The sequence below is a fragment of the Pongo abelii genome, chromosome 4, assembly GCF_028885655.2.
Source record: "Pongo abelii isolate AG06213 chromosome 4, NHGRI_mPonAbe1-v2.0_pri, whole genome shotgun sequence".
Classification (NCBI taxonomy): domain Eukaryota; kingdom Metazoa; phylum Chordata; class Mammalia; order Primates; family Hominidae; genus Pongo; species Pongo abelii.
The window spans coordinates 14845762-14872774 of record NC_071989.2 but is presented as its reverse complement, the minus strand read 5'-3'; the positions used below and the strand labels follow the sequence as shown (position 1 = coordinate 14872774).

General features: G+C 47.2%; 1 protein-coding gene across 7 annotated transcripts in view; it reads right to left on the bottom strand.

The window, feature by feature from the left end:
- Nucleotides 1-27013, bottom strand: part of TRIO (trio Rho guanine nucleotide exchange factor) — a 370719-nt gene that overhangs the window by 6926 nt on the left and 336780 nt on the right. For 5 of the 7 annotated variants that reach the window (XM_024247673.3, XM_063724059.1, XM_063724058.1 and 2 more), the window contains exons 41-54: nt 26057-26126; nt 23682-23771; nt 23022-23114; nt 21941-21991; nt 21607-21684; nt 20457-20648; nt 17972-18149; nt 14963-15756; nt 10427-10674; nt 6201-6339; nt 5344-5371; nt 4967-5129; nt 4579-4700; nt 620-698 (exon numbers count right to left, since the gene is read on the bottom strand). In XM_024247673.3, the coding sequence (XP_024103441.2) occupies nt 620-698; nt 4579-4700; nt 4967-5129; nt 5344-5371; nt 6201-6339; nt 10427-10674; nt 14963-15756; nt 17972-18149; nt 20457-20648; nt 21607-21684; nt 21941-21991; nt 23022-23114; nt 23682-23771; nt 26057-26126 (2325 nt within the window). Of the gene's footprint in view, nt 1-619; nt 699-4578; nt 4701-4966; nt 5130-5343; nt 5372-6200; nt 6340-10426; nt 10675-14962; nt 15757-17971; nt 18150-20456; nt 20649-21606; nt 21685-21940; nt 21992-23021; nt 23115-23681; nt 23772-26056; nt 26127-27013 lie in introns of those variants that run through there. The other 2 variants (XM_063724056.1, XM_054555417.2) reach the window with 2 other exon arrangements.

Sequence of the window (27013 nt, the reverse complement as noted above, 5' to 3'; positions counted from 1 at the left end):
AGGACAGCTGTCATGCTCCTCTGACCTTGCTCTTCCTGCCACATGGCACACAACACCTGGATGTGTGTGCTGTGTGGCCCTGGAGGCAGAGCCAAGAGAACCTGGGCTGTCTGATGGCACTGCTGGGCCACCCCTGGCTCGGCTGCCCCTCATGAAGAGAAAGAACCCCTTTGATGGGGAAACCTCTCTCTTAGTTTGTGCAAGAGGACCCCGATACCCCATCTAATTTTACTGTCACTCCTTGAAGTCTCCACGCACAAGTGAAAAGTGAAGGGCACAAGAGGATTAAGAACTACAAGAAGCGTTTGAAAGACTCCTGAACTCTCCCAAGGATGGCACAGAGCTACCACTATTCCACATGCACAGAGGGAAGCAATTTGTCCCCCACTGAGGGGTGACTGGTGGCATTCAGCCCTCTCTGCTGGAACCCGAGTGGAAAACGGCTTCCTTACTTCCCCAGTGTTTAGCATCTAAAGGCAATGAGAGTTACGATTCAAATCAAGACACACAGCTTCCAACTGCTGGCAAGATAACACTGCTTAGCTTTAAACCTGCACTCTCTGGTATGTCTTCCCCATGCTCTGCTCTTTCGGAAGGCGTTCTGGGTTGTGCATCATACCTGCCAAGCTCAGCCACTTCACTGTAGAAGGAGTCAAAGTTGTCTTTCCAGGTCACCATGATCCCATCCATCCCTGGACCTGCAAGAAGAACAGCACCTGCCTGAGCTTGTTTCCCGTGGAGCTTCTTGGGTAAGGCTATCGCCACGCACTGTCCCTCACAGCAGCTGCGCGTGGCCACCGGGCACTTGCCACATGGTTCATGTGAGTGGAGATGTGGTGGGTGCATAAAGGACACACAGACACTGGGGCTTAGTGTGAAGGAAGAATGCAAAATATTTCACTAATAATTTTTCAAATATTGATTTCATGTTGAAATGTAATAATTTCATTAAATTAAATACATGTTAGTAAAAACTGCTTTTACTTTTATTTTTAAAATGTGTTTACTAGAAAAATCTAAACTTGCGTATGTGGCCTCTTTTTGCTTCTATTGGACAGCATTGCTACAGATGGTCCTCCCTGTTCACCTGGCCGCACCGCCTCGAGGCTAAGTTGCTCTCTCCTCCCCACGCCTCCTTTCACAGCCGTGACAGATCAAGAGACCACAGTATTTACTTCACGTTCACAGGGTTTTACATGGTTAATGAATCATAAATACACTACAAACAAAGAGGATTTTATTATAAAAGTGCCAACTGTAAATCACCTGTTAGTAATGAACCCTGTGTACATGTCCACAGGAACAGAAAGCATCCTTTCTAAAGTCTTCCTGTGAAAAGAAGCACTAAGTGGGGGAGCCCCACGTGGCCCGCTGCCAGGCAGCCCCTGGGAAGCACAGCTGCCACTGTGATTCTAAGCATCCACGGGAGCCTGGCCCTCCTGACCCCACTCATCCAGCCTCCTCTCCCCACTTAGTTCCTCTTTCGGCCCGCTCATCTGACCTGCAGTCCAGCCCAGGCCGAGCATCTGCCCATCCCTATCCTCACCTGGGCTTCCTCACCTCTCCTCAGGCTGTCACTGGGAATACGTTTCCTTAAACCATGTCCAATCCAAGCTGACTTGCCTAATCGGGCTCCCTGGGGTGGTGGCCACCTCCTCCACGTGCCTTCCCTGACTCACTCATGGCTGGAAACCATCGCCTCGCATAGCAGTGGGCAGTCCTGGTGGGTGCCATGTGCTGCCAGCTAGCACTGTTGTCACAGGAGTACTGCTGACCACTACACGACTACAAGTGAACCCGTGTCTGATCCACCTCTGCAGCCTCCCAGAAACCAGAAGAGTGCCTGGCACACACAAAGCCTCAAATCTTCACTGAAGGACACACGGGAAGCAATAATTTCACATCAATCACTTAAACCAAAGGCTACGTTTTATTCTGCAGTCTCTTTTGTTAATGCTGGCACATTTGCACCCCTTTAAAGTGCTTTATAAATGGTAAGGCTAATTCTCACCATGTAGGTGAAGGAGTACTGAGAGAGAATCATTAATAAAAATAAAATTATTTCACTAGGCAGATATGAAGCATCTACCAACTCACATCAAGAAATATTGGACTATTATTTACATAAAAATATTTTTTCTTCTTTTTTTAACTGGAAGGGCTTGGTGTTTTGTTTTTTCTTTTTTTAAATAAACATTTTTATTAGAGCATTACGTATATACAGAAAAGTGGACCAAACATAAATGGCGACTCTGTGCCCATCAACCAGACCCAGAGACAGAGCATCATAGTGGGCAGGTGCTCCCTGGCTTCTCTAAAACACACCTTTCTTTTTCCCTGTGCTTTTTTTTTTTTTTTTTTTGAGGCAGAGTCTTGCTCTGTCACCCAGGCTGGAGTGCAGTGGTGCAATCTTGGCTCACTGCAATTTCAACATCCCAGGTGGCAAGTGATCCATCCCCTCATCTCAGCCTCCAGAGTAGCTGGGACCACACGCGCACGCCACCACACCCAGGTAATTTTTTGTATTTTTGTAGAGATGGTGTTTTGCCATGTTGCTGGTCTCCAACTCCTGGGCTCAAGCCATCTACCCGCCTCGGCCTCCCAAAGTGCTGGGATTACAGGCATAAGCCACTGCACCTGGCCCCCTTTTCTCATCAACAGAAGCCTCGGCCCTGGCTGGTGGGATGACAGGGCTCTCTTTGGATGATTCTCTTGGACACAGTTTGGGGGCCTGCACGTGTCCTCAGGGTGCAGGGCCAATGCCTCCAGCCTTGGGACTCCCTCTCGTAGCCCAGACTCTGACCAGCTCCCTGCCTTGAGCCGGAGCTGGACTGAGAATAAGCCTTTGTTTCCTGAGCATCTGAGAAGTGGGGCTCTGCAAGGCAGCCAAGGCTGGACAGAATGAGGGCACACACCCCAGACAGCTCGTGGGTGCAGGAATAGCCTCAGGCAGACAAGAGTGGAGCCAAGGGTAGATTTAAAACAAAACACAAAATTACTGATGCCTGCAAACAAAGTGGCTTCTCTCAGAGAACAACTTGGAAATGGTTAAGATCATCTTGGAATAGTCCACATAAGATTATTCTTCTGAAGACCTTTAGGGGTGCAGCTGAATTTGTGTGACAGAAGTAACTACACACTTGGATTATTTTCCCATTTGCATTTCCAGGGTATGAATAGTCTTTTTTTTTTTTTTGAGACAGAGTCTCGCTCTGTCACCCAGGCTGGAGTGCAGTGGCATGATCTCGGCTCACTGCAACCTCTGCCTCCTGGGTTCAAGTGATTCTCCTGCCTCAGCCTCACGAGTAGCTGTGACTACAGGCGCGTGCCACCACGCTGGCTAATTTTTTGTATTTTTAGCAGAGACGGGGTTTCACTGTGTTAGCCACGATGGTCTCGATCTCCTGACCTCGTGATCCACCCACCTCGGCCTCCCAAAGCACTGGGATTACAGGCGTGAGCCGCCACGCCCGGCTGAATAGTCTACCTTTCTAAAGTCCTTTAGCTTTTGCTAGTGATTTATTAAAAACAAAAAAAATTATCTGTGTAATTTCTGTTATTTAAAAATTAGAAAATCTTTACTTTTTATTGTTTACTGCCAAATTCTAGATTTTTAAGTTTCTTGCTCCATGATCCAAAAAATCAGAACATGTCTTCTGATTTAATGTTGTTAAAAACAGGAAATTAAGATATCTGGGACAAAAGTTCTAAGACAAATTCTGCTTATTGTCTACACACAGGGTGCTCCGGGGCTCAATTTATCTTTTGTCCTCTGGAAGCACCTCCATTTGTGGCGCAGCCCAGCACTGCATGGCCGGCCTTCTGCAAGATGGCAGCAGATAACAGTCCACACCTTTCTCAGCAGCTATCTACATCAGGCAACTACAGGAGTTTTGAAAGAGCCTAAGATATGGGTTCTGCCCCAGGGAGCTTGTGGTTTAGCTGAGGAGCGAGAACAAGCTCTTCACACCGGAGCAAGCAGGCCCCACGGCAGATGCCTCCTAGCCAGATGCTCTGGACACGCTACTGAGCTGCCCTGGGCCTGGCTCCTCCTGGATGGGGTGAGGAGGGCGCGCATTCTCCCAGAAGAGTTGCTGTTAGGGTCTCAGACAGGCACAGTGCCTGCGCAGGCCTGGGACTCACCCACATCTCCTTTCCTGTTTTTCCCACGCACATTCTACGTGAGACCAACCTAAACTCAGATTCAGCTGGGTAGCTGGATATGAGTGTTTTGAGCACAGAAAGCACCCTGCTCCAACTCAGAGGCTGGTCGTGGGGGGCCCTGGTGCCCCATGGTGGGCAGCCAGAGGCCTTCATCAGGCAGGCCCCCATCCTCCTCCCAGCAACAGGAGCTCCGGTGTCTCCCCCGACCTTACATAAGGTGCCGAGAGGTCACTCTCCTGTGACATCCCAGACACTCTGGTCTGCTACTTGCAACTGTCTTTTGAAGCCCCACAAATGACTTATTGTTCTATCTTTCAGGCCACATGGAGTGTGAGGGCAGACTCAGGACTTCAGGAGACTCCTGAAAGACGTGCCCCACTGGGTAACGTAGAATCCTCGTTGCACAGTGCTTACCTAGGACCCTCAGGCTGGCCGACGATGAGGCTGAACCCATGTCATTGACAGCGATGCACGTGTAGATGCCGTCATCTTCCGTGGTCACGCCCACAATCTTCAGAGTGGCCTCTCCCAGGTCACTGTGGCACAGATGGGAACACACTGGGCGTGAGAAAAGCTGAGCACGTGGCCATCAGCGCAGGCCCCTCCTTCAGGATCAAGGGAAGGCAGGAGCTCAAGTGCTGAGGAGGAGCTGTACACCCAGGCGTGAAATGCGCTCTCATGGAAGAAGTGGAGTGCCCAAGGCGGCCAAAGAAATCCATCCGTGAAGGAGGAATTTCCAGTTGCCAAGTGACAAGATGGTGCTCCCAGCCAGCGAAACCCACCAGGAGTGGGCCTCCCTCACCTGTAGGAGATGCTGTAGTGACCATCGTTGTTCAAGGTGTTGTGTTCAGGGCCCTTCCAGGTAATTGAGGCTTTGGGGCGGCCACAGACTCGACATCTAAGAACAACGGTCTCCCCTGTCTCACACGTGACCTCACTCAATGGAATGACGAATTCTGGGGGAACTGCACGGGAAAGGAGTCGGTAAAGGCCCATCAGCCCTGGCTCCTCCTCCACACCCACCCACATGTCCCCGACAGACTGATAGGACCTAACCTGCTATGCACGCCTAGAGCGCCACGGAAAACTCATTTCCAGAGGCCACACTCAGGTGCTCTGAAACATGCCCCACAGGTCTAGAATCATCCCTAGGACTAGAAGAAAAAGAACAGAACTCACCGTCATAAATGTAGTTGGGATTGAGAAGCTGAAATGGAAACAGCAAACAAGCATTAACTGAAATGAGCTACTTTAAGGTGTACCACTTTCATTCCAGGGCTACAATTATTGTTGAAAGATTTGTAGAAATTGACTTGCCTGGGCATCAATCAAAACAGACCACATTTTCACTGCACTCAAAAGCTTCCTGTCACACTAATTTGAGTGGGTCTTTTTCTTCCTACCCACAAACACAAAAACACTGCTTAGACGTGTGTTTTTCTCATGCTACAGGCTGAGTCCAGCTGGTCCTCAGATGCCTTCCTAATGTAGAGCCGCCAATGCCCTGGCCCCTGGCGCTCAGAGTCCCTTTCAGGAGATACCTTCTTTTTCTCCAGGCAACCCCCACCACAGGTGTCAGGCAATCCGATTATAGGACTAAAGCTGACTGAAGTTGTCCCCAAGGGGATCTGTCACAGCCGGGGAGCCCATATGCACCCCCACATCTAGCCACTTCCCCTCGGCTCTAAGGCAGGAACACTGAAGGAAGCCTGAGCCATAGCTTCTCTGCATCTTTGCTGCTTCTGAGAACCTAGTCTCTGTGCTTCATTTGCAAACCTAACCATATTCTTTAGAAGCCACACATGCACCTGCAGAAGTGTGCAGGGGTCTACCTGGTTCCTTGTAGGATGCACCCATCCCTGTGCCAGCCAGCGTAGTGCCCCTAACAAGACCCTACAGGACATTCAGGGCACACGGCTGGTGGGTGGGAGGGAGGTCATAAGCAAGCCCAGCTTCAGGTCTGCAGAGTCTCTGCCCTCCCTGATCCTTTCTCTCGTGCTGGGATGACACGGACTCCTGAAGATCCCCGAACACACCTTCACAGATACCTTGTTGCTGAGTCCTTCCCGTGACTTCCGATAACCGTTCTCTAACTTGCCTTCTCTTTTGCCGTCTTTATCTTTTTTCTCAGATTTTTTCCTTAAACGGAGTGCTGTGTGCCAAGATGTTGACTTCCTATGGGAAGTGAACACATTGTGGGTATTATGCCTTTCCAACGTTCACCAAGTGCTGCCTGGAAGCGTTAAAGAAAAGCTGAATATTCAACATATGTGTGTGCAGGGTGATGGGAAATCCTCTACAAACAGTGACCTCTGTTAGAGAAAACATTCCTTTTTTTTTTTTTTTTTAAGAACCAGGAGATAAAACCAACAATCTCTTAAAGTTTGAGGATGAAAATATAAAGGTGCCTGTGATAACTGATTTTATGTGTAACTTGACTGGGTCACAGGATGCCTAGATATTTGTTCAAATGTTATTCCGGGTATTCCTGTGAGGGTGTTTCTGAATGAGATGAACATTTTGATGGGTCCAGTAAAGGAAAGTGCCCTTTCTAAGGTGAATGGCCCTCATCCAATCAGCTGAAGGCCTTAAGGGAACACAAAAAGTCTGGTCTCCCAAGCAAGAGGGCGTTCTCTAGAAGACTGTCTTCAGGCTCAGCCTGCGCCACGTGCTCTCCGGGGTCTGAAGCCTGCTGGTCCACACTGCAGATTTGGACTTGCCAGTCTCCGTAACTATGTGAGGCAATTTCTTATCATAACTCCATTTCTAGACAGGCATACCTTTTAGAGGTACTGGGGATTGGGTCCCAGACTACCGCAATCAACTCAGTCACGATAAAGTGAGCCACATCAATGTTTGGTTTCTTAGTGCATATAAAAGTTATGTTTATACTATACTAGAGTCTATTATGTGTGCAATAGTATTATGTCTAAAAAATGTACATACCTTAATTAAAAAGTTTATTTGCTAAAAAAAATGCTATCATCCGCGCCATCAGTGAACTGTAATATTTTTGCTAGTGGAGGGTCTTGCCTTGATGCTGATGGCTGCTGACTGATCAAGGTGGTAGTTGCTGAAGGCTGGGGTGGGTGTGGCAATTTCTTTCTTTGAGACGGAGTCTCGCTCAGTCACCCAAGCTGGAGTGCAGTGGCGCAAACTCGGCTCACTGCAAGCTCCACCTTGTGGGTTCACGCCATTCTCCTGCCTCAGCCTCCCGAGTAGCTGGGACTACAGGTGCCTGCCACCACGCCTGGCTAATTTTTTTGTATTTTTAGTAGAGACGGGGTTTCACCGTGTTAGCCAGGATGGTCTCGATGATCTCCCGATGATCTGCTGACCTCGTGATCTGCCCGCCTCAGCCTCCCAAAGTGCTGGGATTATAGGCGTGAGCCACCGCGCCCGGCCTTTTTTTTTTTTTTTTTTTTTTTAGTAGAGACAGGGTTTCACTATGTTGGCCAGGCTGGTCGCAAACTCTGACCTTATGATCCACCCGCCTCGGCCTCCAAATGTGCTGGGATTACAGGCGTGAGCCACTGCACCCAGTCTGGCTGTGGCAATTTCTTAAAGTAAGACAACAAGAAATTTGCCACCACTCCCCTTGTTACAAAAGACTACTCTGCAGCATGTGACGCTGATACCATTATACCCAGAGTAGAACTTCTTTGGAAATTTGGAATCAATCCTTTCAAACCCTGCTGTTGCACTGTCAACTAAGTTTACGTAATATTCTAAATTCTTTGCCAATATTTCAACAGTGTTCATAGCCTTTTCACCAGGAGTAGATTCCATCTCAAGAGACCACTTTCTTTGCTCACCCCTAAGCAGCAGCTCCCCATCTGTTCAAGTTTGATGAGGAGATGGCAGCTCTTCAGCCACATTTTCAGGCTCCACTTCTGATCCTATCTTTCTTGCTGTTTCTGCCACATCTGAGTTATTTCCTTCACTGAAGTCTTAAAACCTTCAAAGTCATCCATGAGGGTTGAAATCAACTTCTTCCAAACTACTGTTAATTAATGTTAACATTCTGACCTCCCATGATTCATGAGTGTTCTTCATGACATCTGGAATGGTGAATCCTCTCCAGAAGGTTTTCAATTTACTTTGCCCAGATCCACTGGAGGCATCACTGCCTATGGTAGCTATGGCATTACAAAATGTATTTATGTATTTCTTTTTCTTTTTTTTGAGATATAGTCTCAGTCTGTTGCCCAGGCTGGAGTGCAGTGGCATGATCTAGGCTCAATGCAACCTCCGCCTCCCGGGTTCAAGCAATTCTGTCTCAGCCTCCCAAGTAGCTGGGACCACAAGCACACGCCACCACGCCCAGCTAATTTTTGTATTTTTAGTAGAGCCTAGGTTTCACCATACTTGTCAGGCTGGTCTCGAACTCCTGACTTCAGGTGATCCACCCGCCTTGGCTTCCCAAAGTGCTGGGATGACAGGCGTCAGCCACCACGCCCAGCCCAAAATGTATTTCTTAAATAAGACTTGAAAGTCCAAATTACTCCTTGATCTGTGGGCTGTAGCATGGATATCGTCTCAGCAGGCAAGAAAACAACACGAATCTCCTTGCACATCTCCATCAGAGCTCTTGGGTGACCAGGTGCATTTTCAAAGAACAGTAATATTTTGAAAGGATTTTTGTTTTCTGAGCAGTACATGTCGACACTGGGCTTAAAATACTCAGTAAACCATGCTGTAAATACATGGTGTACAGATGTGCTGTCAGCCAGGCTCTGTTGTTCCATTTCTAGAGCACAGGCAGAGTAGATGCCTCTACCACAGCAGGCATTCCAGGGGGATGAAGAGTTGTAAAAACCGCCATCAAATTCGGTAAAATAATACTCAGTGCAGCAAAACTGGCTTCATGTTTCTTAAGCGAATTAACCTTTTGGTATATAAGGTGTGATGATAATTAGCATGGTTCTTAAGGACCCCAGGATTTTCAGAAGGGTAAATGCGCACTGGATTCAACTCGAAGCCACCAGCTGCATTGGCCCCTAACCTTTTTATGTTACAGGATTAGCTTTCCTTAAACTTCATGAATCAACCTCTGCTAGTTTGCAACTTTTCTTCTGCAGTTTCCTCATCTCTCTCAGCCTTTATAGAACTGGAGAGAGATGGGGCCTTGTTCTGGGTTGGGCTTTGGCTTAAGGCAAGGTTGTGGCTGGTTTGATCTTCTATCCAGACCACTCAAACTTTCTCTGTCTCAGCAAAGGCTGTTTCACCTTCTTACTATTTGTGTGTTTAGTGGGGTAGCACTTTTATTTCCTTTGCATTTACAATTTAGCTAACTGTTTGGTGCAAGAGGCGCTTAGCTTTCGGCCTATATCCACTTTTGACATGCCTTCCTCACTAAACTTCTGGTTTTTGATTTAAAGTGAGAGACATGTGACTCTTCCACTTGAACATTTAGGGGCCACTGTAGGGTTATTAACTGGTCTAATTTTGATATTGTTGTCTCAGGCAGGCCTGAGGAGAGGGAGACACATGGTGGAATGGACATTTGGTGGAGCAGTCAGAACACACGTTTATTATGTTTGGCATCTTGTATGTGTGCAGTTCATTGTTCCTCAAAACAATTATAATGGTAACATCAAACATCACTAACTACATATCACCATAACAAATACAATAACAAAATGCATGAAATATTTGAGAATCACCAAAACGTGACACAAACACAGAGTGTGAGCATACGTTGTTGGACAAATGGCACTGAGAGACTTGCTTGACATGGGGTTACCACAAAACTCGTGTAAAAAAGGCAATGTCTTCAAAGCACGTTAAAGCAAAGCACAAAACAACCCGAGGTGTGCCTGTGTCTACGCTGACATCTCCGCATGCTCCCTACTGGTCCCACTCCTCTGAAGGACGCTGACTAATATGGGGCCTAAGAATGTATGTCAAAGAAACAAAGATAGGGGCTATTTTCCCCTTAGGTTTCTTAAAAACAAACAAACAAAAAAAACCACAACACTTTCTTGAGTTATGATTAACACAAAAATGTCAAATGCGATTCTTGAACAATGTGCTAGAACAGACTATTTCTAAATGCAGATTATTCAAAGACCCTGTGAGTCTGAGTGTGTGAGATGGAGGGGTCACCCACCTTCCCACGTGCTCAGAGCTGAGGCTGTTCTAACATACCAGTGCGGCTCTCCCTTCCACATGCTTACCCCGTCCGAGGTCGTGTGCCTCATGGGTGCTGTGCCCCCTCCCTCTGCTGCCTGCCAGGACGCCGTTACTGTCAAGCACTCACTTGAGAGTCCCGTCCGGGTTCTCCATGATGACTGCACTGGTGTGGCCCAGGACAAAGCCTGGAATCCAGCCCTCGGCTGCGGGGCACTGGTCAGTGGCGGCTCGGAACACCAGAAACATGTTCTGCTGGTTGCTGGCCAGAATTTGAACGACCTCTCCTTGGTAGACGTTGATCTCATCCTCCTTCACTGCCGTGTAATCGTGTGTCACCAACATGGTGGAGATGTTGCTACTGCTGCTGCTTTCACTCTGCAGAGGGACAGATGAAGACAGAGAAAGGCAGGGAGGAACTGAAACGAGACCTGATCACATGAAATCCCTTGTCAGTGTGCCCCATGGCACCATGACCCCGTGCAGCGCTCACCAGGCAAGCACCGAGAAATTTTCAACATTTCCTTTACCCTCTGGCTAACTGTGTGCATCTATTTCAATAACTGGAAATGCAATTTCTCTAGAAAGCAATTTAGGGACGCTCTTAAAAAATTCACTGCAATAATGACTCTTTGGTTTTGGAAGCTCGTTCCACTGTGGTCTTCCTTGCACCCTCACGGGAACATCTTAGTCCTCATGCTGATGCCATGTTAGGTTGCTCCTAAGCAAACACAGCCACATCACTGTGAATCTCATTATCAGTTAAAAAAAGGTATTAGAATTAATTGATATAAAATTAATCTTCATTTCACCGACAGATTAGATAACAGAGAAGTCCTTAAATCTTCCAGATAGATGTTCATTGGGAATGCATACTCTAAAATCATGCTAAGTTGCTGACATGCCTAATCATTTCTACTTCTTCTCTTCAAAAAGAAGAACATGGAACCCCTGAACATAAATTGATCACTATTCTGCTCATATGGAGAGCGACTCTGTCTCCAGCAATATGAACTTGCTCGGTGTCCGTCTTATGATCTGGCATGACTCAAGTGTCCCCAAGGCTCTGCTGCCATGGGAACACATCACAAAGCATCCCAGTGCCGCTCGCCACACGTGCTGTGACTCAAGCTTTGGGAACGGATTCTGGTGTGGGATGCATACCCCCACCCTTATGCCACTGCCCCTGTGGGACCCGATCTCTTCAGTCACAGGGCTGACATGCAGCAGGAACTCAACATATGGTGAGTGACCCAGTCAGTGAGGCAGGATTGCAACAGCAAGACAGAGAAGATTTCTCAAGGCCCTACCCAGGCCACACACAGAGTGGTGTTAGCTGCTGAGAAGAAACACAAATGGCAGTGTTTGTCCCAGACTCTCATCTAGCGCGTGGCCTATGGTTCTGGGTGGAGAAGAAATGCAGATCCCCTGCCAACTCCTGAAGCTGCATCTTGCCCAAGTCCCCTCTATCGAGTTAGGATGTGAGAAACGGCATCTGGTGCCTCGTTCCCGTGAACTTGTGCTCAAAGGCTTCCACTGAGGGTACTGTCGGGATGTTCATGGGTTCCCAAGGCTCCAAAGGTGCTAGCTTCTGCTGGGCTCTCCGACGCCCTGGGCAGATCCTGGGTCAGTGCAGATGCAATTAGTCAGACAACCCTGCTCTACCGCCTCTCAGCCCTGGTCTACTGAGCCAGTATCAGTACATGCTGGAGCAGGTGGCGGACTGCTGTAGCTGGCCAAGAGGACCAGAGGGAAGAGACCTCTGGCCCTCCTCCATGAGGTCAAGCCTGAGAAAGCCAACAAGCCAGCCACTGGGAATTCCAGGTGCCAGGGCTATGAATCTAGACCTGTGGTGCATACTTAAAACATGGCGGTGCTGCCCAGCTCCTGTTCCTTGTCTCTGCTGTGGAGGAGTCTGCTTCCTGTTCTTGTCCCTGTGGGTGCCCACTGTTTGCTTGTGACTCTTCAGCTAAAAAGCATGCTGTACAGGGCAGGCTTTGACTTGTGCATACTCATTTATGCATTATACTTTTAGCATGGACTTTAGTATTCTGACTTATATGGCAACGCCCAAGAGTTTTGAGATTACAAAGCTAAATTTCCAAGAATATGTAAACAAAAAACAACTTCTGCAGCATAGCTGCTTTTATACCAGGCTACAATCTCATAATTAGAGTATTTTGCTATTATAATCGTAACTATTAGTATTTTCTGGGCATCTCCTATGTACTAGGCATTTCAAGTCTATCCTGCTTAATTCTCACCACCACCCCACCAGTGGGCGTGGTTATGAGTCTCTCAGAGTGGAAGGTCGGTGAGCTGGCACTGGCCACCTGGCCTGTGCAAGAAAGGCAGGGCTGGAGTAACTCCAATGTGCATGCACTTTTACTGCTGCTCAATAAAGCAGGCCAAAAGGCCAGACCACAGAGCCGCAGGAAGGACTGGCGCAGTCATGGCTTGGGTTGATCCACATCCATGTCACCCCTGCTGTCAGCAGAGCTTTGCAGAAGCTGCTCATCTAAAGGGGGAAGAGGGAGCCGGGCTGTGGGCTGGGCACAGCTGCTTGACTGTGACCACAGACAGCTTGACAGAAGTAATCAAGGAGGAAGGAGGCCTTTGCAGATCTCCAGGGGGACAGAAGTACAAATACGTGGGGGCTTTTTGAGACGGAGTCTCCCTCTGTCATCCAGGCTGGAGTGCAATGGCACGATCTCAGCTCACTGCAACCACTGCCTCCTGGGTTCAAGCAATTCTCCTGCCTCAGCCTCCCAAGTAGCTGGGACTACAGGTGCGCGCCACCATGCTCAGCTAATTTTATTTTTAGTAGAGCTGGGGTTTCACCATGCTGGCCTCGAACTCCTGACCTTGTGATCCGCCCGTCTCGGCCTCCCAAAGCGCTGGGATTACAGGTGTGAGCCACCACGCCCAGCCTGGAGGGCATTTTTAAAGCCCCACTTTGGAGCTCTGGAGTCTTCCTAGGCCTCTAGGGCATTTCGGTAAGGCATCTTGACTTGTCTGAAATCCTGTTCAGCAAGTTCCCTTTCCAGGTTCCCTGCCACATGAGAACAAGTAGGAAGAGGAAGAGAGAAAGCAAAAGCAACTTTCCCAACCTAAAGCTCGTGGGAACACATGCCACTTGCAGATTGCGCCTTGGCCTCAGAGACAGCATTCAGGATGGAGCCAGGGTGTGGCCATTTTTCATGTCTTCTCATGAATGTCCAGAGAAGACTGGCATTGGCTCCTGTCTTGGAGCAGTTGAAGTGTTAATTTTGAAACACAGACTCTGAAATCTCCTCTCGTGCTGAATGGGAATGTGTCCAGGCTATGATGAGCTCTAGATGTTAACTGGCAGATTCAGTGAGGGTCACAGCTATAAGGCCACACCTGGATATTGAGTATCCAACTAAGTGCTGACGGGTATAGCCCGTCACTGGGTTGACTGCTTCTCCCCACCACCCCACACCGGACTCAAATCTATGCTCACCCGCCCAGCATACCTGCCTACCTAGCATGTCCAACCTAACTGAAAGGCCGCCTTGCTCTGCAGGACACAGTACGGTGGCCATGACAGCAGATGCCTACCCGGCAACTTCAATTGTAAATAAATGGATCAAGACCCATTTGTTAATTTCTTCCCCGATTAAAGTTTAACAAAATACATAACAAAAAATAGTAGGAAAGGATAAGACCAAGTCAAACCAATTAAGGCATTAATAAGTCCAGAGGAAAGAGAAAGACATGCAAAAGCTAGATTTTTTTTTAATATAAAGAGAGACACAGACCCTTTTAGAGAAATGTATTTAAAAATTTATAAAGCGTTCCAACATACACTCATTAGAACAGTTCTATTCACTCATGCATGCCTTCAGGAAAGTGTTACGGGCCAGGCCATCTGCCCTATAGGAAACAGGTGGGTAGGACAGTGAGGAAGCAGGAAACAGAGGGAAAACCCACCACAGCAACCCTTGTGCTTGAGACGGCAGCATGAGTGATGGGCCAAACGAGGCCAGAGCCCAGCAGGCCGCAGGGACCGGCCCCAGCCTGCACTGCAGAGCCACCTCGCCAGGTGCCCAGAGCAGTCTCTGTCTTCCAGAGCAACACGGTGACGTAAAGCGTTCCCAGTGGACAGATTCTTTCCCCCCATTTTGTCATCTTAGTTTGCTTTGAGTTGCTGTTGGAAGTTTTCTTGAGGGAATGGTCTTCCCCAGCAGATGAGTCAAAAATGCCGCAAAGATAATTTAAGGCATAAAAGAGCAAAACCAAGCGATGAGCAAAAAGCTTAAAGTGTACAGGTTTCAATTTAAACAGGAGGTAGACAGCAGGGAAAAGGACCCCTCCAAAAAACAGGTGCGTGAGGAAGGCAGAGGTTAAAAAAGAAAGTTCCAAGAAGATATTCTGCTGGTTGGAAATGGAAGAAACCAAAAGACGCTGCGTTGAGAAGGTTAATGATCGGCTTGCTCTTATTAGAAGACACGAACAAAGCAAAGAGTAGTTAGTAGCGCCGTGGGCCGGCCCGCAGGAGGGTTAGCCTGGTCCCAGGTAGAGGCCGCAGCGGGTGGCGAAGAGCGCTGGGCAGCCGAGTTAGTGACAACAGCCGCGGTGGCGTTTAGAGCTGGCGGGACAGAGGCAGGGGGGCGGGAGGGCGCGGGCCCCCCGACGCGCTTACCCCGTTGCTCTGGGTGGACTGCACGGACTGCTCGCTGGCCGAGGAGCACGTGCTCATGCGGTCAGTATCCTTGCCAGGGGCCGCGTGGCGGGGTGTCTGCCGCTGGAGGGAGTCGCTGTCCCCCGGGAAGGTGAAGGAGCCGGGTCGGCTGGCGGGGGAGGCGGGGATGGAGCTCCAGAAGGAGCCCCCCTTCTGCAGGGGGCTGCTGGGGGGGAAGGGCTCCTTGCCGAGAGGAGAAGGGACTGCGCTGGAGAGCGGCGAGTTCAGCGGCGACGCGGCACCGGGCCGGGGCTTCCCAAGCGGCAGGGTGCCCAGGTTCGCGCGCGCGTCCTTGGTGGGGGCGTCTGGGCTCGGCCCCGAGGCGTTCGCGGCGCATTTCCTGGGGCTCTCCAGCACCTTCATCTTGGGGATCGGCTCCGCTTCTCGCTCGGACCCCTCGGCGTCCGCGCCGGGGGGCCGCCTGCTGGGCGCGCTGGGGCCGGCCTCGGGGGCCGCGCCGAGGGGAGGCAGGGAGGGCCCGGGGGTGGACGTACCTGACATCTTGTCTGCCTCTGCCTGGCTCGAGGCTGCAGAGGAGACCAGCACGGGGGGGTGGTGTCGGACAGGCTGGGGGATCCGGGAGGGCCGGCTCCTGCTCGTGCTGGGGGCGCCGCCGCAGCTGCTGGGGCCGCCACTGTGGCCGCTGCCGCCACTGGGGGCCCCGCCGCCGCCGCTGCCCCCACCCCCTCCGCTGCCCCCGCTGCCGCCGCCGCCCCCGCTGTGGTTCCTCTGGTACTCGATTGGCGATGTCAAGGCTGTAAGACAAGACAGCGGGAGAGACTGGGTCAGGGCGCCAAGGAGCACGCCGCGGGGTGAGGGAGGAACAGGGCCCACCCTGGGATGGGTCATGGGGCAGCCACCCGTGCAGGTGCGCAGAGCAAGCCCACCCATCAGGAGAGCTAGAAGAGACCCCTGCTTGCCAAGGGATTGGGATGCCGGCTGAGTGCAGCGGGTGGAAGGGGCCGCATTCCTCAACACATCCCGGACAAAAGGCCAGTGTGGACGGGAAGACCAAGGCAGCAGATTTGACTAGAACTCCTCCAGCTACCAACTGGCTTCCGCAAAGGTCTTTCCTAAACCAGAGTCCTGGGGTGAAAAAGAAACCCTGGGGCTGCCGTGGAGGCGGTTTCATAGGCCACCTCTGCTCTGCAGGCTGAACACAGTCCCGAGGGAAGCTAAGGTGCCCCCCGAGGCCCCTGGGGTGGGAGGCTGTCCCATCTCTTGACTTGGGTGCCTGAGTTTTCTTACATCTTCATTGTAGAAAAACATAGGAATCAGGCCAAAATAACGTATATGGAAACATGAACAAACTCTTGAAGTGTTAAAGCCTTTGAAAAATATGACAAGCAGATGCAGTCCCCCCAGCCCCAGCCCCAGGCATGTGTGAGCAAGCGTTATGGAGCCAGAGGCAGTCTACAAACTCTGTGCTGGCCACAGCCTCTTCCAGGAGCAAGGGGTGTGCAAGAAGCAGGTGAAAGGGTCCCAAGCTCCTACCCCATTAGCGATCTCCCTTAATCCTCTGGGACAGGTATTATTAGTTACTCAACTGAGTGGGTGTCAAGTAAACTCTGACATCATAGACCATGCGTGCAATCTGGGGGCAGTTCATTCTATTTTAAAGACTGATGAAAATTTAGAGCATTCTCAATTTCAAGCTATGGATTGGAACTCAATGCACCACATAAGAACAACACATTAAACCTCTCCGCGCCCGAGGAACTGTCCCTCCCTATCCTCAAGCGCCCACCCCTAGCTGCAGATGTGAACGATTATCAGCTTGCAGCAGGATGGAAACTTGGAGTTAACACCCAGGCAGCAGATAACACTTGGCTAAAAATGCCGTGAGGCTTGAGATTTTTCACTGAGTGCCTATGTTCCTGGCTCTTGAACGTCATGCAAGGTGTAGAGGTGGCTTTCTTATGACAGAGAACATTACAACATCCTATTGAGCTTGAGCAGGCATGGATGCAGAACATGAATATGAACATGAAGCAAAGAACCCAGAAGACACAGATGACATGGGCACATAGCTTCGGACTGAATTCTCAAAGTTCTTTGCTGATCACCAAATTAAAAGCTAGTGTTGAAGCCATCAGTTGCAAAGAGATCAAATACATTAAGAGGCAATGGAAGGGTGGTGTGGCCACGCCCGCTGTGTTCTGCAGCATCTCTGCAATCCCTCAAGTCACGGAAGCAGGGAAGGACTGAACCGTCTCTTTTTTTTTGAGACCGAGTTTCACTCTTGTTGCCCAGGCTGTAGTGCAATGGTGTGATCTCAGCTCACAGCAATCTCCGCCTCCCAGGTTCAAGTGATTCTCCTGCCTCAGCCTCCTGAGTAGCTGGCATTACAGGCATGTGCCACCACGCCCGGCTAATTTTTTTGTATTTTTAGTAGAGACAGGGTTTCTCCATGTTGGTCAGGCTGGTCTCAAACTCCTGACCTCAGGTGATCTGCCCACCTTGGCCTCCCAAAGTGCTGGGATTATAGGCTTGAGCCACCACGCTCGGCCCCCGTATCTTATTTTTTTAATGGGGAAAGGAGGTGTGGGTGTGCAAGGCCCTCGTGAATGTCTCTGGCCAATGCCATCTCATGTTCTCGCAAACTCCTCTTCCTAGGACTGGGCCCTCGTACATGTTATGTGTGGGACAGTGTAGCTGTGAGGGGCACAGACCAAGAGCCAGATGGCCACTCTGCATCCTGACTCTGCTGCCCTCAACAATTTGTGGGACTCAGGGCAAATTACTCAGCCGCTCAGTGCCCCAGCTTTCTCATCTGTAAAGCGGGGTAATAATAGTACTGGCCACAAAGGGTGGTTGTGAAGATGAAATAAAGCAATATGTAGGCAGTGCCTGAAGAGTGGTGAGTGCTAAGTTCTGTCATTACTATGGATATGAATGGGAGAGGGAAGATAAACACAAGTGAGTACACGAGGAAAGAAAGCTCACATCTAGTAAAAGAACACACATTACCATTTAAAAAATTGCGCTGGTTTTCTAAAATTTGGTTGATTTCATGGATCCAAGTTTGCCGGACACTTGGACTAGATGAATGCAAAATGAAGGTCTCTACCACGTCACCCGTCCTTGATGTCAGAGCAAATTTACAGGGATCATTTTCCACATTTTCCTCCAGGCAAAGGCAACTCACCTTAAAAAAAAACAAAAAAAAAATTATTCATAATAGCTAACAGGTGGAAAGGAAGCAAGCCATGTGTCCACTGACTGATGAATGGACAAAGAAAATGTGGGCTATGTGAACAGTTTTTCAGCCTTAATGAGGAAAGAAATTCTGACACACAATACGACATGGATGAACCTTGAAGACGTTATGCTAAGTGAAATATGCCAGTCTCAAAATACAACTATTGTTATGATTCCACTTACAGGAAGTCCTTAGAGTAGTCAAATGTGGGGATAGGAAGTAGAGTGGAGGTTGCCAAGGACTTGGGGGTGGGGAAGTGGGGAGTTAGTGTTTAATGCAGAACATGAATATGAACATGAAGCTTTACAGGGCTTTAGCTCTGCAAGATGAAGAGTTGTGAAGACAGATGATGGTGATGGCTGCACAACATGAATGTTCTTAATCCCACGGAGCTAGGTAATTAAAGATGGAACGTTTATGTTATGTGTATTTTATCACAACAAAAAATTAAAGCACATTGATCCCCACTGGCCAAGTGCGAAGTGAAGTTCATCCTACCTCAATCCTGAAACAAGCACTTTTCAGTTGAACTGCCATTTTTACTGCCTCAGAAAACATCTGAAGCTTTTTAATGCCTTTTAACTCAGGTACATGGGGATTACAAGGCTGTTAAACTAATAGTTTGAACTAACAGCCTGAACAATTAACTAGAAATACGGGTCTGGGATTACCTGTTTCCCAAACCCCTCTGTGGTGCCTCAGTATTTATCCTTACTTACTTCCCAGGGAGTAAATGACACCATTAAACAAATCTCAAATATCAATAAAACCTATGTTATAAAAGTGTAGGTGATATCATGATTAAAATGTGTCAAATAATTTTATAAAAATATGTAAAAAATATATACGAAATTCCTACAGTGCTGGAGTGATTTTCTGCCAAAAGACTTGTGAGGAGAATGGGTAGGCAGTTCTCAGGGGATGGGTGCAGTGCAGGGGATGGGTGCAGTTCTCAGGGGATGGGTGCAGTGCAGGGGATGGATGGGTGCAGTGCAGGGGATGGGTGTAGTTCAGATGATGGCTGCAGTCCAAGGGATGGGTGCAGCTCAGCGTATGGGTGCAGTTCAGCGTATGGGTACACAGTTCAGGGCATGGGTGCACAGTTCAGATGATGGCTGCCGTCCAGGGGATGGGTGCAGTTCAGGGGATGGGCGCACAGTTCAGGGGATGGGTGGAGGCTCAGGTGTAGTGGTGAGCCCAGAGGGTCTGTGCCTGACATGGCCTCAGGGTGAGGGGCCTCAAAAGGCGGAGTCTGGAGGGGCAGGTGGATGGTGGGAGGTGCGAGGGCCCGCAGCCCAGCCTCATGCAGAGGCAGCCTCCTTCTCCAGCTGTCTGGCTCCAGAGCCCTCCTAGGTGCTGGTGGGCAGAGGACCCCAGCCTGGCATCTGTGCCCGTGGACAGACCCACCCCGGGTTTAGGCAAATGGAGGCTGCTGGGGACAGCCAACAAAAGCCTGAGCGGAGAGTCGGATGGGGAAGGACGCAATGTTCTGCCTGTGTGCTGTGAGGCCCGCAGGTGTGCAGGGTCTGAGAGTTCCCTGTCCCTGATGGTGGAGGACAGGAGGCCCTACCAAAGGGAAGTACATCTCCCTTCTGACCTCAGGGTCTAAACAGCTGCAGAGCCAGGAGGACCCTGGCGGGGGCATGTATCTCCCAGAAGTCATCTGCTGGGACCTCAGGCCTGCCCTCTGCTCTTCTCTACCTCATCCTTGGTTTGTCCCTTTTACAGACTTCAGGGCCATTTGCAATTATTTTCTTTGTCCCTCTGTCTTCCTTTCCTATTAGAGGATAATATACATCAGGGCAGGGAGGGCATCCAGCTGGGCCATTCCTGGAGCCCTCATGCCTGTTGCTGAGTGCTCAGTACCTCCTTGGTGAGTGGAGGAAGAGAAGAAGACACCGAGTTAGCTTTTTCTCTGATCATAGAGCAATCCCCCAAATCCGTGCTAACAAATTTAAACCAGTTTTCCGCGGTCCTAGAGAAGGGGGTGCATAAACACTATCCATGACCAGTTCTCATCATGGTAAGAATGAATGGCTGTGGTCACATAGAGGTGTGTACAAGACATCAGCCACTCAAGAACACAGACAGTAAACAGAGAAATGGGGTGAATTCAAAGGCTCTGAAATATACTAGAAAATTCTCAAATACTCAAACCAAGCATCAGGGTATGTCATCATTAAAAGGAAACAGTGTATCGGTGTGATGGGTACATGCGCTGGCACAGAGAACTCACACACAGACACACATTACCTTGATACTGTTCTTAAACAGGAATCCTGGCATGGAGAAGCCCTTCTTTTTATCAAGTGGCTCGCTGAATATGACGATCTGCTCAAAGAGGAAGATGCGCCTCTCTCTGCAGCGAGGCAGAAGTCCTGCATCTTGGTCTGTGACCAAGAATGTGTCCTGCAAGAGCAGTTTACCCTGGGCAACGATTTTCCCCTAAAACAAGAAATAAAGGGGGAAAAGGAAGGGGAGAAGAAAACATTGCATTCTAAGTTATCTGAAGCTCTGTTTTCTTTAGATTTCCTCCTATAGAATAATGTATTTTTCTTTTATTAATTTATGGAGCTTAATTTTTTTTTCTTTTACTGTTCTTGGCTCTAAACAGAATAATTATCTAAATAAAATTCTTGCCAACATTTGTATAGACCTCTGGCGCCTCAATTACGGTCACAGATTAAAAGTGGAATTTTAAATGTCTGGTTTATACTAGAACAGTGGTTCTCAAAGTGTGGTCCCTGGGCCGCCCGCAGGAACTCATCAGGCATGCACAGGAGTTTTCAGAAGCCCTCCAGCAGCCTCTGTGTGTGCGTCAGAGAGAACCACAACACTAAGAACTTTCAATGCTAATTCTCTAGCAAAACAGTAGGCAAGAAAATAAAAACTTCTCCTGCCTCCTTAACTCAGTAGTCAAATTTTTAAAAGAAGATTCTGGTTCTGAATTCATCTTGAGGATATGTTAAAGGTAATATGTAATATGAATAGTCTAGCAACTCATGCAAACATATCTTAAACTAATGAGGAAGTATCAAGTCCCAGAGATGAGAGAGTGGGGACCTCCGAGGTCCTACTACATCCATAGCTAACCATGGTCTTAAGTGCTGAGGAAAGAAAACTCAGCTCTTACAGTACTGGGCCCAAGAGACAAAGCCCGGTTCTGCTTGTTTCTGCCATGAGACGCTGGGCTTTGAGCACACGCAAGTCCCAAAAAAGCAAATCAATTGCACCAAAAAAAAAAAAAAAAAGAAATAAAATATCAATCAGATTGAAGTGAAGTGAGAGAAGCCAGGAAACCAAGTGAAAAGGATCAGTTTTCTCCATGTGGAGAGAAATAATCCAAGACAAAAGAAAGAGATGAAGGCAGAGGAGCTCTCTTAAAGAACAAGAGCCGCATTACGTCGAATCCTTGCAGCCGCCCCACGTTCATCATGTCGTTGCACCGCCTGGGTACTATGCACATGACTTCCACAGCTCTCTGTGGGAGGGGAGAGAGAACAGTGAAAGCTCAAGCTCCTCTAGGGAAAATCTGATGTGCTCACCCTCTGACCTGAAGAAGTTCTGTTCTTCCTCCCCACCCTCTAGTGTGCAGGGCTCATGGAGATGCACTGGAGAGACTCTGTCACCCACTGCTCTGACCCCCTCCCAGGGCCAGACCACTGTTAGGAGACACTCGGGGATTAGGAAAAGAGGCTGGGGGGGATTTGGACGGGCACAGCTGCTGATGCATGTACCTCTAATTCTGATGTATCCAGGCTGGCCTTTTTGGAATACTTGAGGAAGTCCTGCAAGGGAAATGGAGAGGACATGATAATGGTGACAAAGACAACAGCAGCTGACCTTTTATTTTTATTTTTTTAAGAGACAGGGTCTCACTATGTTGCTCAAGCTGGTCTTGAACTCCTGGCCTCAAGTGATCCTCTTGCTTTGGCCTCCTGAGTAGCTGGGACTACAGGAATGAGACACTGGCACACAAGCTAACCTTTTTGGCCACTCACACTGGCCAGACACTGGGATTCAGCACTTTAGTTCTGAAAGAATTTTTTTTTTTTTTTAAATAGACAAGCTGTCACTATGTTCTCCAGGCTGGAGTGTAGTGGCTATTCAGAGGAGCAATCATAGCTCACTGCAGCCTCCAACTCCTGGCCTCAAAGCTATCCTCCTGCCTCAGCCTCCCAAGCAGCCGGGGCTACAGGTGTGTACCACCACACCTGTCTATTGCTTTAGTTCTACTTTATCATATTATTCTCTCAGTAACACAACAAAAAGGCATTCCTATGTGGATTTCAAGCTGCAGTATACAGAGTCAGACCAGATCTATCCGATGGTTCCTGTTTAATCCACGACAAGCTCTTTGTCCCTCTCTATATCCAGGTCCTAAGTGTTGTACATGAAGGAATCTCAATACACTTGAAGTCACTTTTATCACGGAAAAACATATGACTCTGCCTTCAGTTATGCTTAAGAATTTAACTCAATCAAGGGCTAGTGTTAAGCCAACAGAGAGGAATACAAAGGGATTCCAAATTTACTTTTATCCAAGGTTCCAAGAAGATTAGAAAATAATTAAAGTTGATAGAGCAGAAGAAAAATCATTTACTGATATTTTCATTCTGAACTTGATGTAAATAAAAAATTGAGAAAATCATTTGAAGTGTTTTCTTAAATTTTTAAGGATTAACTTATCAGAAATAATATACTTGTTACACAGATGATTCCCCTGTCCTACCAAATCCTTCTTTCCCCCACTGAGTCAGTCTTATTTTCTCAGCAAACTCACTCCTGACACCAGAGTCTGTCCCGCCACCTCCTCACCTTCAGTAACAGCTGATACTTCATGATTCTCTGCACTGGTTTGATCAACAGATCTGTGAGCTGTAACCTGTGGCCAAGACGCTGCTTTAAGTCCTGCAGTTTCAAGAGAGAGAAAAGATCGTATGGGGTGTTCATTAAAGGGCAACTTTTTAGTCTTTGTAATTGTCAGAAAGACTACAACATTGGCAGTAAAAGTAACGAGGAAAAAAGCACTAGACTAACTAGAGCTTTGCTAGTTCACAGAATTTCCAAGTTTTACACTTTCACCTGAGTTGTTTTTCAAAGCAGTCTTTTATGCTTGTTTAAAGGCATTTTTTCAATTGCATTCTTTTATTCATATAAATATATATATTATTTTTAGGCTACAAGTTTAGATCATAAATTATTCTGACTTTGTAATGAGACTTAAGTGTAACACTTATAAAAACTCTGATTTTTAACAATGACTGCAGTCTTCTGAATGCCAGGGGTATGACCACAGACTAAATTCATACTCATTTCTCTGATTTACAGGAAAGAAAGAAAGGTTCAGAAGTCTTATCACCCAGGCTAATTTTCTTTGGAAATTAGTCTCCTGGGAAACCAATGATACTTTAATTTTTGGAAATCAGTTGGAAGAAAAGATTCAGAAATACTTTCTGTTTGTATCTTAGGTCTTACCTCAAAAAAGGTATCAATGTATTCTGAGACAATGTGCTCAGACTTTGGTTTATTTTGACAATAAACTATGTACATGTGCAACCTTCTCTCCTAGGAATAAAAAAGGCAAACAGTTGGGTTATAACAATGGGAAGTTCAATTAGAATACAAGAGTACACTCACATTTCAGCACGTTCATAAAAGGAATCATCTTAAAACCCAGCTGCATAGCTAAGGCTCTCGGGAGTAAATTCCAGATTCAGGATGTAGATCAGCCTTCTACGGTGTGGCTCCAAAACCAGTCCTTCCCCATCACTCCCCATACACACCAAACCCTTCACTTTACAGTACCAAATACCAACCAATACCATAGGTAGCAAAATAACTTTTTTTTTTTTTTTTAAAGAGACAGGGTCTCACTCTGTTGCCCAGGCAGGAGGGCAGTGGTGTGATCATGGCTCACTGAAGCCTTCAACTCCCGGGCTCCAGCGATCCTCCCATCTCAGCCTCTGAGTAGCCAGGATTACAGATGTGTGTCACCATGCCTGGCTAATTTTTAATTTTTTTTTTTTGGTAGGGATGGAGTCTTGCTTTTTCGCCCAGCGTGGTCTCAAAACTAGCCTCAAGCAACCCTCCTGCCTTGGCCACCCAAAGTGTTGGGATTACAGGCATGAGCCACCGCACCTGGCCGAAACACCCTTCTTAATATTAAACAAAGAATTACTGCCATCACTCCAAACCCTGCCAATAGTCCTAGTAAGCCTGGTTGGTTTTAGTAGAGAAGAAAAAGCTCTTTAATCTCAAATCCTAAAGGCAGAGGAAAAAAAATGTAGACAATGAGCCTTTCCATCATCAGTGATCCTCGAAGTATAGTGTGCAGACCCCCAGGGCCCCCTGAGGCCTTTCAGTGGCTCCATTCGGTCAGAACTATTTTCTAAATACCACTAAGATGTCAGTTGTCCTTTTCATTGTGCTGACATCTGTTCTGATGTGCAAAACCAATGGTGGGTGAAATTGCTGGCACCTTGGCAAAAACTCTTCACCGCCACAAATTTATTTATGGTAAAAAAATAAAAATAAAAAAAAATAACTAATTTCACTTAATGTCCTGGACGAGTAAACATTATTCTTTTTATTAAAACTCAACCAGGGAGTATATACCTTTTTAACATTCTTGTGACAAGATGATGTCCACATAACACTTTAATTGCACTTGATAAATGTCTCAAGAGAAAGCACTTATGTAACTGAGTTGCGAGTGGAACTAACCACTTTATTTTATGGACCACCATTTTTACTTGGAAGAAGGATTGACACAAACTATAATTATTTACTCTTGGGTATCTGCTAGACATTTTCTCGAACATGAACAAAATAAGCCTGTCATTTCAAGGCAAACAACTGGCAGTGTTTGTTAGTGAAAATTACAGCTTTCAAGCAAAAAATTAAAATTTTGAAAATATATATCTGCCACTCTGAACTTCACAACACTTAAAGACTTCAAAGAGATGGGTGGTCAAGTTCAAAAACTGGATTTTTGGATACTGTGTAATGAAACGTGTCAACCTCTGGAAGATCTGCCTAAGTCCTTGACCTGGTATCTTCCAGTGGACTGATGCCTGATGTCACAGGACTGCACATGGTTGCAGGAGCCTCGAAGCCCAATAGTTCAATGCATTTAATGTCACAGCAAGGGAGAAGTTCATGGGCAGGTTTTCAGATTCCATATTGCAACTAACCTTTAAGAAATGATCAGTTGTCAAGTTTTGGTGTAGTGTCTAAGAAAACTACATAATTATCTGAAAAGGCTATTAAAATACTCATCCTTTTCTAACTATATGTGTGTGAGGATGGATTTGTTTGGATACTTGAACCAAAAAACATAGCAATGAGTTGGATGCAGAAGCAGATATAAAAATCCAGCTGTCTTTTATTCAGCGAGACATTAAAGAGACTGGCAAAAATGCAAAAACTCCTGTCACTAACTTCTAAAAATATATCGTGATTTTTCCAAAAAACAAAAAACTTTAATGTTAATACACTTATTTTCGATATACACACTATTTGGCTGTTATGTTAAACCCACTGCAGGTACAGTTACATCTCCACTCAACAATACCCGCCTGTTCACGGACACCCCAGATGATACTGTTCAGGCCTGGCTCTGGTCTCCTCTAACCAACCTGTACTGTTGCTAGCCAAATAGCCAACTTCAGCCAGGTGACTGGGAAAGCAGGTAACTCATGTTGAAGAAGGGATTTTAATTTCAACTCATTAACACCATGCAGTTTGATTTTATCTTAAACATACGCACTTGAGTTCTCCTTTAATCTGACAAACCAATGACTAAGGATGACATCATCAGAACAGAATATAAGCAATGCTATCGTACTTACGTGTTTAACAAAAAGGGATCCTAGTTTTTCTGGATCTTCAAGGCACTTCTCTAACTCTCCTAAAAAAAAGCTGAAAAGAAAGGAGAAAATATTAGAACTATTTCCAGTGTGGCCTTCTAATTTTAGATTTAGGTTTACATTTTTTTTTCTTTTTTCTTTTTTTTGAGAGAGTGTCACTCTATCACCTAGGCTGGAGTGCAGTGGTGTGATCTTCGTTCACTGCAACCTCCGCCTCCTGGGTTCAAGCGATTCTCCTGCCTCAGCCTCCCAAGTAGCTGGGGTTACAGGCGTGCACCACTATGCCTGGCTAATTTTTTGGCATTTTTAGTAGAGACAGGGTTTCACCATGTTGGCCAGGCTGGTCTCGAACTCCTGACCTCAAGTGATCCACCTGCCTTGGTCTCCCTACATGCTGGGATTACAGACGTGAGTCACCGTGCCTGGCCAGGTTTACATTTTCAATAGTCTGTTCTGACATGAGCAACTGTGAAGTGTGAAGTATATATTTAACAAATATATGGAAACTTAAGAAGTACAAGGAAAAACTTTTGTTAAGCTACAAAGCATAAAGGAATACAAAGTCACAGAAGATGAGGCACAGCTGTACATCCCTTGGCTGGCGACCTTCCTGGTCTCTGGACAACAAACATTCTCATCTCTGTTCAAGGACACAAGTGCTAATATCCTAGGCTGAATAATGAGTGAAAAATAGATGTTTCAAAGTACTTGGACATTTTTTATTTCTGAAAACTTGGTCTTTATACCTGCAAATTTCATATTCATTCTAAGATAATTTTTAGAGACTCAAACTGGACAGCAGATATACAAAACTAAATATGTTACCTGTGCCAGCTTTATGAAGTTTCCTCAAATGTTATCAAAATCAACTTCTAGGTTATAAATATCAGCTCCCTTTAAGATTAAAATTAGGTATCATCACAGTGACAAAATAGCTGT